Here is a 16,036-nt window from a genome sequence, read left to right as displayed (position 1 = left end):
TGCTAGGCAAGGAGGTTAAAAAAGAAAATAATTTTAGTAAAGAGGCGAAACAAACAATAGCTACGCACAAGGCAGATACTGAAACGTGCATATGTTCATATAAGTGCATTGATTTATCTTCAGCAGGTGTTCATATCACTGAAACCAGGCAGGTATTCAAGCCCGACTGCATATTTATTGGTTAAATAAATATGGAAATATATCAGTTTCAGCTTTACTTTTTTCAGAAAACGCACAGTAAATATGGATAAATACAGACGGAAATGACAAGAAATAAATACCATGAAGCCAGGATCCCTAATTATAATGCGGCGGCATTGTTTTGAACACTTTTAGCCCCCTTCTTTGCCCTCCCTTCACCCTGACCCTGCTGGCACTCACACATCAAGTAAACCATCATCTGCATGAGACAGCTAAGCTATCAATTATTTGGGGGAGGTCCGTGTTCAGGGGGCAGTGCCTGCTCATCCAGGTACTCATCAGTGAACACAATAGGGACCCCCTGCTGCCTCCTTTAATTCACTACCATCAGGAAGGGCGCCAAATGTCTCCCCGCCCACGCCCTGGGCGCTATCTTAGCACAGGCCCCTCTGCCTCCAGTGCTGTATGGGGTGTTTCGCAGCTGTGCCACTGTGAAGAAGAGACGAGGCAGGCTCGCCAGCTGCTAGGACCTAGAATTCATACTGGCTAAGTGGCCGCAGCTATTAATGGCCGATACCAATCACTTTGGCGGACTTCTAAAGATGGAATTCGGCAGTTTATTTTCTTCGGCACATTCCTCCCAAGAAATGACCTCACCTCGTGCTGCTTGGCCCTGGCATATGCTCCGCGTGGCTTTGTTAAATGGTGCAAGCAACAGTATTGCAATGGCATCACTTCTCTCCACACTGGAGAATTCAGATCGGCATTCACCAACAGTCACGTCTGAACAAAATACGCTGCTACAGTTCGGAATGCTGATCTTCAGTTTGCCGTCACTTCTGTCGGACGTCTTGTTGCGTTTCACTGTGACTCTAGCTAATGATCACTCATAATTCAGAGACACTGCACTGCTCAAGGCACCGAATGAGCCTCTGGAGAAACCTGTGCTCGGGCAATCTGTAATACAGCAAATCGAGTCACTCCTCGATGTTCCCATCTAGATCTTGCAGGAGCTCAGTCGAGGCGGATTTGCCTGATAAAGATTATTCTGAGCTTGAAAAGTAGCAGGAAAAACAAACTGTTGTTAAGAGACTAGATGATGCTCACTAAATTACAGATTGTCATTCCTCTACTTAAGACGTTTATCACATTACATAATCTTGAACTCCAGCTAGCTTCAATGCCAAATCTAATCTGCAGAAAGGAACCAGAAAAACTGATTCACACTTAGCAGAAACATATGAGATTCTTTAGCAAAATCATACAAGTGGAATTCAATCTATACTTCAGTATTGAGAAATAGTTTGGGGTCGATAAAGGCTTTAGTTAGACCAAAGTACTTAATATCGTTTCAGCAAAATGTTTGTTGACAGAATGGGTAAGTCTTAGGTCAGTAGAGGCATATGGAATGAAGAAAGGGATATACAGCACAAAAACATCATACCGCGATCAACCGAATCACAAAACCACATGAACGATACTCTCACCCCAGCACAATCTGAAGCAGTTCACATGCAAACGATTTTTGTTTCCATACCTATTTTAGTATGTTTTAATTTGCCCAAAAATTTCACACATTTGACTTCTTTTCGAAGAGTGTGGAAACAAACAATTATTGGGCCGAAAAGTGTAGAATTCAGACACGAAGCACTCTTCATAAATAAGTAAAATAGGTCACACTGTGATGGTGCCTCCTAGATGCCTTTATAAAATGCTGGTAATTGGCACGATCAACACTGGTATGGATACATTGCTTAGTTTAGGTTTTTTGTATGTATACATTACTGCTTTTTTTGTGTTTCAATTTAGCACACATCGGCTTCAAAGGCCTCTGGTGTAAAGTTTTAGTTAAAATCATAGCAAATACATCGTCAATGAATTCTCACTAATGAAACAGACAAAGAAAAAAGATAAGTAAACAAAGTCTCTAATAGTAATAAATATGTGCAAAGGGTAAATACGGGCATTGCCTAGAGCAGTAACAGGTATAAATGGACTAAAGACAATGAAAAATGGGAATGTGCGCGGTATCTGAATCATAAGGGTTTCAAAAAGACATTTTGAATTTCCATATCCCGGATATTTCCCCTAAACAAACACGCGTGGAATATGTGGTACAGCTGTTTCTGTAAAGGAGCAGGCAATCTAGTAAAGTCAGACCTTGAAGACCTATGCCACATGTAGATATTGTAGTTTGGACAAATTCAGCCTGGCATCAGCTAGCTGGTTTCGTTTGCAATGCAATAACTTACTCAGCTGAATTATTACTATTAAACAACCCTTGCGTCCTGATTACAATAGAACCAAAGCAAAGGCAAAGCAACAACTGGGCAACCTAGGGCTAACTTATATGACTCGATATTGGAGCATGAGAACAAAATGATGTTTCTGAATGGTTTTAAATGGGAGAAAATTAAAATGAAAAGGTTACCTTAATGATTGACTCTTCAGTTTAATTTTCTCCCATTTCAAAGTGCCTTACAAGTAGAAGGCCTTTGCTCCCAGTGGCCAGTAGACACTGTGCCATATTCATAACTGAAAAACAGTCATTGTTTTCAAATGGGAGAAATTTAAAGTGAAGAAACATTTTAAATGAAACATTAAGTATTAATGTCTTTCTCCAATTTCAATTAAACCAAATACCACCTAATGTTTTATAAAGTATGTTTAATCACTTAAAATTCCTTCCAATAAAACAAATGTATTTTTTTTAAGTTATAACTAAGGCACCATGTCTACAGGTCACTTGGAGCAAGAGGCTTGGTGTTGTAAATGTGACACTTGGAAATGGGAGAACATTCGAATGACTAGTTTTATTGAATCCTCATAAACAAAGTTAACTCTTCAGTTAAATGTTGTTGATACAGTGCCATATTTATAAGTGAAAAATACAGCCATTATTTTAAGTCAGAGAAATTTAAAGTGCAGAAAAATGGTTCATATCCTAAACATTTTTTAAGAACTTTTTTTGCACTTTACATTTCTCCAATTTGTGTTATACATGTAATGGTGCCACTTATGGCGAAAAGTATGTCCTGTGCCACAAAAACATATGACACAGTCTCTCTGTCACGCATACATATATATCCCTTTCATACGTACACATGTTCATATATTCCTAAAGGCCAGGCTCTCTCTGACACACAGCAGCCCTGTCATACTGCCCCTAGGCAAAGTAGTTTGCTCAAAACATAGCATCTAGATCTATGGGCATTAGGCTTAAAGCCAATTAAGCTGGGTGTGGGGCGCCTTAGCCTTCAGCAGCTCATGATGACTTTCACTGATCAGAAATAGCTCTCATTACAGAACATGTTGGAGACCCCTTTCTATTTGACATCTCCCTCCATTTCAAACTCAGGGGCACTACAGTCGCAGCTACCACACAACCAACTAAGTCAGTTGAATTAAAAATACTTACACAGAGGATCAAAGACACTAGCCCTCGATGGCCAATCTCACACATATATGTGGAGGTTTTCAAGGAAAGTTGAGCTCTGGCACCTACAGCTAGACAAGGTTGGGGTTTAGATCTGGGAATCCCACTGACAGATGAAACATGGCTTTTCTGTTGTATGCAACTAAAGAAGTGTCAACCAATTATCAGCAGACTCCTTCATAAAACTTATTTACAGAGGATTTATTATATGCCTCATCTTACTACTATGATCTCCCAATAAACACTTTCTAGACTCTTCACTCTTCTATCTCCCCATTATCAATTTCATTCCAACAGACTCACATGTCCACCGCTAAAATTCACTCAAATGTCACTATACTAGTCCACCATTAATCCTTTTTGGGTTCCGGAGTAGCATGCTACTCGCTGAAAAGCACATCAATGCCTTGTCAGCTAGTAAGAGCTATATTACAATTGCAATACAATACGTCACTGAAACTAAGTCCTTTGGCCTCATGTGAAATCAAGATATACTCTATGCAATTATTCAGAGGCAGATTTGATCCTTTTTGCATGGACTTCCTCTGTATGATTATTATATTGGCTCAAACTTTTTTCGATGGTATCTGAAATGGTAGACTAAGTGATGGCTTCTTACCCATAATTAGCTTTCATGTGATATGTTCAAGATCTACCAATTTCGGTACACAAATATGTTGCAAATAACAGAGGCTATCCCACTCGGGAGAGCAGACAACATGGCAGGGAGCCAGAGGGCATGCATGGGGCCATGGCGTTTTCGCCCTGGGTCCCGACTGTAAGGACGGCGGTGTTTGGGCCAGGTCGGGCGCTGACCCGGAAGTGTTAAAATGCTTCCGGTTCAGCGCAGCGCAAACCTCACCCCTATTTAAGGACCTTGCTGTACTGAGCAGGTCTTTTGGTTCCTACTCGCTGCCGAGAAGAGCGCGGCTGGGTCTCTCCTATCGAAAACCGCCAGGCCACGACAATCACTTGCTCACAGGAGCACGACTGCCCCCCCCCCTCCTCACCTCGCACTGCCCTTCCAGGAGCCGCATGGGCTAGAGAGTTTTCTCGTCTAGCCCAAGAGTTGCCCCTGGGCTGCCTGTTTTCCATATTTGGTCTGAAGTTGAAGCACCATCATACTAGGTGGACAAGTGAGGTCCGCCAAGGCATGAGAATATGGGAAGCAGTTTTGAAGGATTTCAATGGGACGGTGGTAAGGCCAAGCCCTGCCAAGACCAATAAGGAGTTGGATCTCTTTAGAGATGCTGCAGTCAGCACAGGCGTTGGAGGCATTTGGGAACATCATGATGTGCACAACGGTGGCCAGGAGACTGGGTAGAATCTGGGTTGGTTGCGAACATTGGGTTCCTAGAGCTCTTTCCTATTTTGGTAGCCTTCACTATATGGCCAGAGCAGTTCCGCAATCAATCAGTGCTTATCTGGTCAGATATAATGACAGTGGTCGAATGCATTAATCAACAAGCAGCCACGTGTAAGATTATCTTGCGATTACTGAAAGAAATCATACTGCTATGCTTGAGACTAAATGTTGATTTCACATCGAAACATGTGCCTGGTGTATTGAACAATGCCACAGAAGCTTTATCTTGTTTTAAGATACAGGTTTCAGGTATCACCACCCAGAACCAGCAGAGTTCCTAACACCGTTCCCGGAGCAACTCTGGCAGCTTGGTGCCCCAGTCTACCAGACCTTGTTGCGGCCAGTTTAGCACGCAGGACGAACTGTGCCTACGAAGGGGCATATTGCTCATATCGCAGGTGAATGTTTTTCACCTGAATCAGTAATCACTTTCCTAGGGTACTTATAGAGGGGCAGGGGGACCAGTGTCCTATGCCAAGCGACATATGGTGGCAATTCCCTTTTTTGCGAAGATGCAGGGCTACACAGATGGGACAAAAGCATTCCTGGTGCAAAGGGCACTGAAGGGCTTGCAGTGCATAGAGGGGTGTAGGCAAGACTCCAGACGCCACACAACAGGTGCTACTCCTAGCCCATTGGAGAACTGCATTGGCAAAAATGTTGCCCCGGTGGCTTACGCTCCCTGGTGTGATAACAGTGCATTTAGGAGGTAATGACTTGACAGAGCTAGGTCGGAGAGACTTGTTTGAGTTGATTGTCTCTGAAATGTGTTGGCTCTCAAAGAAGTTCCTGGAGGCCAAAATGGTGTGGTCCAACATTGTTCGAGGTTGAACTGGAGAGACAGTAAGTCGGTCAGGGCTATCAATGTAAGTCGGTCAGGGCTATCAATGAGTTGGGGAACCGGTTGAACCGAAAGGTGGGTAAGTTGTGTAGGACAGCTCGTTTGTCAGCCATACCTCATGGGCACATCAAAGGTGAGTGTTTTTGAAAATTACAGGATGGAGTGCACCTCTCGATAGAAGGTAATGCAATGTTCCAGGAAAATTTGCTGGCTAGGCCAAAGTGCCATGTGCATGGCATGGCGGGGGTGAAGACCCACATTCTGGTCCCTTGTCGGAATACTTTTTACCACACATTTAACATCAACATCCATGGACCCTCTAAGGGGTGCTGCCACCAGGTCGCAGGGAGGTGGCAGGGTCGCAGGGGGTTTGGGCGATTGCGGACACGTGGTCCTTACCCATCAACCACCCACACAGGGGCATTAGGACAAAAAGCTAGCACTGTCCCTTGGGTGGCGAGGATCCGGGAAGCAGGGGGTGCCCGCGGCAGGTAATATAAGGACAGCAAGGCCCCCTGCACAAGAACAGTCTGAGGATGGAGAGCTCCCAGGACGCGAGAGGGAACGGGGGGCCTCCCATTAGGGCAGTCCCATCCTTTGGGACAGAGGAGGTGTAAGAGGAAGGGGCACAGAACCAGTCTTGAGCTCACTCTGTAGGGTTATGGAAAGTTTTGATGGCTCCACAGGAAGAGACTAGTTATGATGATTAGGTGATTCTCATTTACTAGTCTCTGTTAAGGCTGGGTCTCACTAGTAAACAAGGATGTAAATAGTGTGGCTACTGTGCAAAAATGTTATGATAAAATTGTTTTGTGTCAAAAAATAATAAATACAGCCAGGGACTTACGATGCTTAATCTCAAAGAAATAAGAAATGGACTTGGGACATTATATTTGACATTCATGTATGTTAGGTAAAAGTAAGTACCCATGGGACATTGGCGACTCCCTGGCCATATGTGCTCCTATTAGCAAAAAGAAGCGCCGGGGTGCCAACCTGTGCCAACAACGCAAGTCTGCCTACAAGACTTAATATATTGCAATAACTACTGAAAAATATGTACTTCAATAACCTCACACTACACTACATGGAGATATATGGGCTCATCAGCTTAAATTTCCAGCAAAAAAGGAAAGAGGCTGCAACAACCACACTATGTAAAGCGTTACAAAAAACTGAACAAACACACGGAGTGTTTCTTTGAGTAAGAGTTATACTTTTTTTATGGAATAAGCATTAGATATGTAACAGTAATATTATTACATTGGTTCTTAGAGGATAGTTAATCTATTAATATACCAAAGCATATTGCTCCACCATAGGATTTTTTTTTTAAATGTACGATGTGTTGACGTATTTGGCAGTCATAAGGCAATGCATTACCACTTATTTCTGTAATGCTGATTATAACACGTTTTAAATATATATATATTTTTCAGTCTTAGGTTTTGACTTTGTGCAGCTATTCTAGACTTGTTCAAATGGTGGTTTAGGCCAATGTCTTGGTGCGGTCTTCGTTTTAGGCTGCAGTACTAGACATCTTTGCAGAATGCTTTCCTGGAACCGAGGAACTACAGAAATATAGGTACACTGCTTCTAGATTAATCACCTTCATCAGAAGAATAAACATATGCTTTCACTGTTTAAGGGACATTCTACATAACAACTAAAGACTAGTTATTTACCAATTTCGAATGTTATTTTCCCTGCTATATATAGAACAGAAATTAAGCTATTCTCCTTCAATAAACAAACTCTGACATTGTTTCTTGGTGTCTCTTACACTCATGGACATCTCGTTGCACAACACCTGAGCTTTTTAAGGTTTTGCTGGAACAAAGTACCTTCACTTTTGCTTTACCTTCATTTTGTGTGTGTAAGTAGCGCAGCTCCATTATAATCACCAAAACCTGGATTCAATTAATGGAGATACATGTATAGTGTGCCAAAATGTGGCGGGAGGCTGCTTAATATTGCTTGGCTTTGAACTGTTTTCCTTGGGTGAAAAGACAATATATCACTCAGTGCCAAACTATCATAGTTAGCTGCGCACAATCCAAGTTTTGAGAATGAGTGAATGAATTGAGCTTTACAACGTGCCTGAAACCCCATGTCTGGGTATCCTGGTGTCAGGGGAGAGGACAAGGTTAATGATTCTAACTCTTCGGCAGGGCAATGATAGGGGAGGGGGCCCACCAGCAGCGCTTTATTGTTGTGGGAGTGGGCGTCAGGGGTGAAGGGGGGAGGGAGGAGGGACCACATCCTCCTCGGCTGCGAGCAAGAATCAAGAGACATGCTTGCTGCTGTGAGTCCCTTTACAAAGGGGGAGGGTTTGGGCCATGCTACATCGGAAATACTTTAATGCTTCCGGGTCTGCACCCGACCTGGTCCAATCACCACCGCTATTACCATTGGGAGAGCCTGGACAAACTAGCTCTGGTTCCATGGTACCCCCCTTACCCCTCAATAAACAGAAATGACACTTTTAAACAGCAGAGGGATGAGCCCTGTGAACATTCTTTTTTACATTAGTGTCAAATCCTGCTTCACTGGTCTTCTAGGTTTACATGAACACTTGAAAGGAAGGAAACGGGATGCCAATACAATTCTTGTGCGTCCACTGTTTAGTTGCTGGAAAAGCTAGCTTTTGTCCTACCAGCCTTCTGCCACTGGGATTATTGTGGGTAAAGTGACTTCTTCACACTGAAATGTAGTGTTAGATGTGGGAGGACACTAGGATATTACCATAGTACAGTCCCCATACACACCTCCAGTCATCATAGCCAACGTTTAGCGCATTAAAGACTTATGCCATCTTGAAAATGTCTAAAGTGGGTATGGTGGAGTCTGAGGACTCATAACCCATTGGTCAGGGTGTGCCCAGGAGTCATTCCCACCATCTAGTTCATGACAGGCATATATGTGCCACTTCCGGACACCCACTTCGGAACATTGCTGAACCCGAGGAAGAACAGAAGAGGAGCTCTGTAGGACTGGACCCACTCCCTTTTGCAGCAGGGAATAAGATGTGGACTCTAAGGGTCATAAACTGACCTCTTTTTCAAGGTAGAGGGCTTTAACAGGCTACAAAAGCCTTTTGTTGCAACTGCCCAGCGGCAAAGGAAAGTGGACTTTACCTTGGCTGTAGGCTTCTGCCAGACACCCTGCAGTCTCAAAGTGACTCTTCTGAGGTCCTGGACACATTAAAAGTATACACCTGTGGTGAATTGCGACTTAAAGACTAAGTCAGAAAGTAACATCTTTGAGCAGGAAAACTCTTTGTTATATACGACCTGCACTCCATCGCGGTCAGCCTCAAATTGCACCTAGGTCCCACTCTACTGCAACCATTGACTATCATTGATGCTTTTTTTGCTTCTTACAGCTATTCCTAATTAAAACTTTAAACATTTCTATGTAATGCTCCCCTTCTGGATGTTGGCCAATTTGGTGTCATTTTATTAATGTATACTCTATTTTTCTAATTCTGCTTGGAATTTTATTGTTTTGCTTTTTGACCTGGTTACTGTTTTGGTACTGTAAAGTACTTTACACGTTGACCTAAATTGAGCTGGTCTTCTCTCTGCCATAGTTACCAGGGAGCTGAACTCAGGTTATTTTAGTGACTTTGAGGGGTCACCCTGCTAAAGGTTGAGATTCTTCCTTGGGGTGGAGTCATCCTCCACAAGTAATAATCCAATTTCAAACACAAAGGATTGACTGCCTGAGCGCAATTTATTGATTCTAGGAATGATGACAGAATAGGAACTGCTGGAGAAGAAGGATCTAGAGTGCGTGTATTTCTTAAAAATAGAATAGAAGGTATTGTGGGAGGGGTATTGAAGCACTTTGTGACAGAGGACTATGAAAGTTGACTGCTTGCAGACAGAAAGCCAATGTAGAGCTTGGAGGAGAGGAGATATTTGGGAGGACTTACTGTAACTGAAGATTGCAATTGGAGAGGCACACTGCCCCATATTGGATCAGTCTACGTTTGGACAAAACAACTTCATAAAGGCCAATGAACAGCGAGTTGCAGTAATCAAGTCAGATGCTAAATAGTGACTGGGTCAGGGTTTGTTCAGCAGTCTGGGAAAGGCAAGGGATGATTTTCCTGATAACTTTTAAAAGGAAAATATGACCCTGCCCAAAACCTACGATTGGTGGCTTTCTTGTCACTTTCATTTGCTTCCTTTTTTTGATGGTCTTCCTTCCCCTTCTTGCGTTTGTCACTCCCCTAGAACATAGCCTCTTAATCACCCCTTTTCACCGGATGACTTGTATTCTTCCACCACTCACATTCAGGGAACTACTTTTCGACTCGACACTCAATAAGAGTACATGTGTTTTCTGATTCTCACTTGTGTGCAGCACCCTGTGCACACTCGGTGTTGCTTCTCCCTGCCAGCTTGTCTGTAAAAGCACAATGCTAGGTACATTTTTACTGGTGGAGTATTAAAGAGAAGACTTTAGTGGTTGCCTTTTGCTTTATCTCCTGCATTCTGCATACGGCATGAAAGTGTAGGCACTTGCAGACAAAGGCTTTTATGATGCGGAGGATGGGCTGGCTGCTATACTCAGCAGGCATTTGAGGCAAAAGGTGTACTTAACATGACTAAAAAATAGCTATCTCTTCTCCAGTAGGCCCATGAAGCCTCTCTCTGGGCCTAATGCACAGAAACAAATGGTTGGAGCATGTTTCAGTTCAGAGTCTGTAAAAAGTAAATTAACCATGGCAGGCATTTCCCTTTACATGTATACACCTCTTTTTCATTTTTAAATCATGTTCAGAGTTTCCTGGGTGAAAAGAATTTGAAAAATAAAGCAGCGCATTTATAAATATTGAAAGGCGCATGAAGAAATAGGATACCGGCTCCGTGCCTCAAGCAAATGCTGTATTGTCTCACATGCAACAAAGACTTTGACCAACAAAACAAGTGAGCAGAAAGTTTTCCACGTCAAAGAGTGGCCTGCATGCATCTCCAGAAAGGCGCAACATTCGCTAACAATTGGGCGTTAACGGAACGAAGAAAAACAAGCATGAGCTCCAGAAGGCATTTCAATCGTGTAATGCTTACACAGACACATGATATTGTGCACGTTCAATAAACAGAAGACATTTCAATTATTGTCAGCAGTGTACATTATATCTGCTAACAGTACCATTTCAGTAACACGGTGGTGTTACCGTTGTTACCCTTTCATTGACAGAAATAGAACTAAAGCTGCATTTGAAATAAGCACGAGGTATCAATAGCTACAATGTTATTTTTGTAAAACTTACATTACAGGATAATGCAGCTCCATTAAATTGTATTACTTTAAACACGAGTATAGTGTTTTTTTAAATACACCATCAATCCCTCTGTAGAACACTCTGCATGAATCTGGCAAACACAAACAAACAGCTTTGCAGATGCACTTTAAACTACTGATGACAAACAGCCTCAACATACAGTAGATTTGAAATGACAGGGAAAGCTCCTTACCGGACCGGACTCTGTGCCAGTTACGCTCAGATCTTGGATGGACCTGCGCCGCTGCTGCCCGTTGCCTGCTGGACAGGAGATAAAATAAGGAATTGTCTTTAGAAACCAAATAAGAGGGCGCGACTTGCTGCACTGGGAGCTAGCTTGGAATTTGTACAAATCCATAGACAGCGAGAGCGGGCGGGAGGGAGAGAGAGCGAGGGGGGCAGACAGCTGCCGAGTTTTAACTCAAAAAACGCCGGGCTGTCATCAGAAGTCTCCTGATACAATGACCACTCCTACCACATGAATAGCTGCCCTCGCCTCCGCCATCTTCGGTCACATGTGTTCCAACAGTCGCTGCGCCTGGGGGCTGCGACTGATGACGGCATCTATTTCCAGGGACTTACGTGATGTGGTTTCTACGGCGGGATTGCTGACATAAGTCTGAGCTCGCGGGAACCAGTGGCGCGAGTACAGTTTACTGCCTCATCCGAGGAACCCTTCTAAAGCCAGCTTCAGGCACACTAGGACAACGCACAACTTTTGTCTTTCAACATTGACGCCAAACTACGCTTCTTTCGTGCAAACCAGGAGTAAAATAGAGCTGTTGGTCTCAAACTACTCAATGTTAGCCCCCTCACGGTCAAGTTCCTCAAACTCAAATCTAGCGGTCAATGAAACAGAATGGTACAACGCCCCCTACCACCTGCTAGTAATGCTCAAAACTGCAGCCTGCTGCTGCGTCTATCTGCAAGGGCTGCGTCTATCTGCAAGGGCTGCGTCTATCTGCGAGTGTGTTCGACAAAGCTTGCCCAGAGCACCGCCCAAACAGAGCGGGGCGCGAGGCGGGCATGCTCGCCCCAGCAGTTTCTTTTTATGAATATGCTTGTTTATGTTGTCTCCTGAGTTGGGAGATCAGCTGTCCGAAAGGAAGCACCAAAATGCTGCGAGTAACAGCTGAGACAATGCCCCGCATTCCTGGTCCCTGATGGCGGCATTACGTAAGTCCTCGCCTGGCAGGTCGCAGTTAGAGCCTGCACTAGAACAGTTGCGGCTCCGCGCGCCCACATCACTCGCCACTCGACTGGTCAGGCAGCGTCTCGTGGCGTATTTTTATTTAGTCTCATTCGCCCCTTCCAAGCGTTGTTCTACCAGTCTTCGGAGCTTATGAAGGGTGAAAAGTTATTATCTGGTTTTCTACCCTACCTGCTTACTGGGTATTCATTTGGTTTTCTACCCTACCTGCTTACTGAGTAAATAAGTCAGCCATGCAATGGCTGCTGTGAATAGGGTCTGAAAACGGTCTTAACGAACGAACCCAGTGTGCATCGGGACAGCGCACAACTCTAGTCAGCACAAAATTCACGGGAAACGGTCTCTACAACGAAGCCGTTTCCACGAAAACCTTTACCACGCATGCATTACAACGCATGCGTGGTAACAACGAGAGGATTTACCACGCATATCTTTACTATTTTTTTATTTTTTTCTATACGATGCAACGGAATTCGTTGTAACGTCATATATTCAAAATTCACATCAGCAAATCCCTGACAAGCAACACGGTCATTAAGAGACAGGTCAAATATTACTATATATAAAAGTGTACTGAGTGCAAAATGTAATTCTTGGTGGATAAATGGCACACAATTTCAGGAGGCAAGTGGAGATTAGTAAGATTAGTTGATGCCAAGACAAGGAACGTTTGGGGCCGACGTGGTTGCATTTATTCCCCCTTTAATTAGATCCAAAGACTGACACACAGAAAAATAACAAACGTGCACGTGACGCTACTGGCACCGACACAATCCGTGAACAAGATTGGAATTATCCATTCAGGGTCACATTTGTGAATTTAAAGAACACTGCAAACAAGCGGATGAAACATTAGACAGATGTTGCTAAAACATAAAAACGTGGGATTAGGTTTTGCTGAAAATAAAGGCAATAGGAATTTCAGATTACTTGGAACACCTGCAGCCAGCTGTAAAGGGAAAATCCAGGCAGCATGCTGAAAATCAAGCTGTAAGCGATATGCAACTTTAACTCAGCAAATACACTGCAGATGGCAACATGTTCAGGCAAAGAGATTCCCAGCGATCGTCAAGAAATACTTTTTGCTTCAGTGTCAGAATTACAGAGTGCATTGTAGAGCACCAAGCCATCAATATGTCCAGATAGACGTGATACAATTGAGGTTCCATAGGAGGTATTAACAAACATGTTTAGTCATTGCGTACAGCATTCACCTCGAAGAGTTTTTGCCTCACCGCCTACTTGCGGCTTTGAAGCTGGATATAAACTGCTTTATTTATGGCAGGGTCATATTTAAGAAGCCAAGTTAAATAACGAACTAAAAATAAATTTCTAATACCGCAATTTTAAAGATGCTGATTAAGTAATTGACAAATATATCTGGACTTTTGCATTGCTGGATCAGAAAGCACTTGGGTTTCAAAAGGGACAGTTGAAAGACGCCCTAATCAAAAATACATTTTAATCAGTGAGACAAAGTAAAAGAATGTCAATATTTCTGGTGGCTAGCATACCACTCATTTTCAGGTATCAGTTACTGGTAAAGCCATGGTAGTAGCCAGAAAATTAAAATACCCTCCACTTTGAAGCAAAGCATTGATGGGACCATGCAAGCGAAGCAAGTGAGCACGGACGTCCCTAGAAGAGCACCCATGTCTCTTCCATCCATACATCTATCCATTCATCCTTTCACCCCTCCATCCACTCAGCTGATATCCACCATTTTACCTTTACAATTGTCATCCATTCCTTCTGTCATCAATTCATTCTTTCATCCATACATTAGTCACTTTCACCATGCCATCATCTATGCAAGCATCACACATCCATACACCCATCCTTTGACTTCCCTATCAATAAACTTTCATGCATCAATTGATAATTTTTTTTATCCATCCTCTGATTTCCATTCATGCTGCCAGCCTACCGCCCTCCCATCCCTCAGATTTCCATTTATGCTGCTATCCTTCACCTATCCTCTCAGATTTCCATTTACGCTGCTATCCTTTCACCTACCCACCCATCTTCTCAGATTTCCATTTACTTTGTCATCTTTTCACCCAACTATTTAGCCATCCTCTCAGATTACTCTGCATTCATCCATCTGATTTCCATTTACACCTCCCTTGACCCATGCCATTATTGCTGCTCTGGGAGCAGCTTTCACACCTCATTAAGGCCAAGCACTGCTGGGGAGCTGATGAAGAGCTAATGCAATTTATCCTCCAGGAGCTTCAGACAAGGAAAAGGTAACTTTCTAAAACAATACTTTTCTTAAGTAATTATTATAAAGCAGACTTCACCAATGAATTACACCTGTAATAGATAAGAAAACACTTAGAATAACTATTTTAGATGGATCCTGTCAAAAGTTCAAGATTAATGTTTATAATCTGTACTTTTGATTTCCCAGCTGGTGCCTAGAAAATGGCAATTTGGGGAACCTTGACGATGATGACTAGGCTGAAGCGAAGATGGCACCAAGGATGTGGTCCATTTTCTTCAGACTCCGTCTCATTCAAGTTAAATGTCTACACATATATCAGTACAACCCCACACAAGTCTGGAAGATGGGGAAATTAGGAAAGCCATATTTTCAGGGACGCGAATTCTACCTAGGTACATGCTATAACATGATCTGGAACTGCCCACTAGTGATGGAGTACTGGCTGAAATCAGAGACATATTAGGAAATGTGATGGGAAGAATGATTGCATTAGACACCAAAATGATGCTTCTCATCATAAAGGAACATTTGGGTGGCCAGCATCATATCTATACATTAGTTGCCACCTGCCTATTAATGATAAAAGGGATTTGGTTCACCATTGGCGAGAAGAAAACAATTCTGCACTAGAGGAATGGATCAGGGGAATGGACTTCTGTGGCAAAACAGAGGAATTAGTATACCACATCAAGAGGTGTGCAGAGGAAACATACCAACATTTTGAGTGAACGGTGGAGCTTCACAAGAGGAGATAAGACTGGTTGGGAGCCTTTACTATAGATTTGGCCTTTTATTGCTCCAATTACATACCTATTGTAGACTGTTGCTCTACTGACTACAGCATGTGATAGTGTACACACTGCCTATATATGAACCTTCCTTTTTGGTTTTGCTTCATTCCTAATTAATAATATAAGCCAAAAAGAGTTCTATTTAAAAAATCCAATTTAATGGTGAAGTAGGATTTTTAATTACTATAAAAGAAAAGTAACTTTTAGGAACTTATTCCCCGTCAGAAGTTCTTGGGTACTAATTCGTGTTTGCTCTCCAACTTCTCCGAACCAGATATCAGCTTCTGAATAGGTGTGAATGAGATGAGAAATTCCTCAAAGGAACTATACAATAGGTCACTGACAATTGACCTGAATGGGCAGAGATTACGCTGCTGAACTTCACAGAATATGCAGGGTAGGGGCTGTGTGCATCCTTTTTGACATTAGTGACAAATCATGATGGAGTGTCAAATCCTGGTTAACAGGTCTCTTAGGGTTTACATATAACACTCAGGCACACCTGAAAGGCAGAGAACAGGATGTCAAGACAACTTATGTGTATCCACAGTCTGGTTACTGGAAAACCCTGCTTTTGTCACTGGGTTTATTGGGGGTACAGAGGCAGACTCAAAGTACGAGTTTCTAGCCTTCAGTAACGATGTATCTGGTAGAGACGATTCTAGCCGCAGATTCCTTAATGTAGAATTATCCCCAGGCGTGAGACTGGATCGAGAAAACTTTTCTGC

The 16,036-nt window shown here is 42.9% G+C and overlaps 1 protein-coding gene across 5 annotated transcripts in view; it reads right to left on the bottom strand.

Annotated features, from left to right (window-relative positions):
- The window catches only part of MAP3K7 (mitogen-activated protein kinase kinase kinase 7), a 323,646-nt gene that overhangs the window by 88,200 nt on the left and 219,410 nt on the right, over positions 1–16,036 (bottom strand). For 3 of the 5 annotated variants that reach the window (XM_078648255.1, XM_078648256.1, XM_078648257.1), the window contains one exon: positions 11,274–11,341. In XM_078648255.1, coding sequence (XP_078504381.1) covers positions 11,274–11,341 — 68 coding nt within the window. The remainder of the gene's footprint in view (positions 1–11,273; positions 11,342–16,036) is intronic. The other 2 variants (XM_078648254.1, XM_078648258.1) reach the window with 1 other exon arrangement.

Source organism: Lissotriton helveticus, chromosome 6 (assembly GCF_964261635.1).
Source record: "Lissotriton helveticus chromosome 6, aLisHel1.1, whole genome shotgun sequence".
NCBI classification, from domain to species: Eukaryota; Metazoa; Chordata; class Amphibia; order Caudata; family Salamandridae; genus Lissotriton; species Lissotriton helveticus.
The sequence above is the reverse complement of the archived record's forward strand: the minus strand, read 5'-3'. Positions and strand labels throughout refer to the sequence as shown.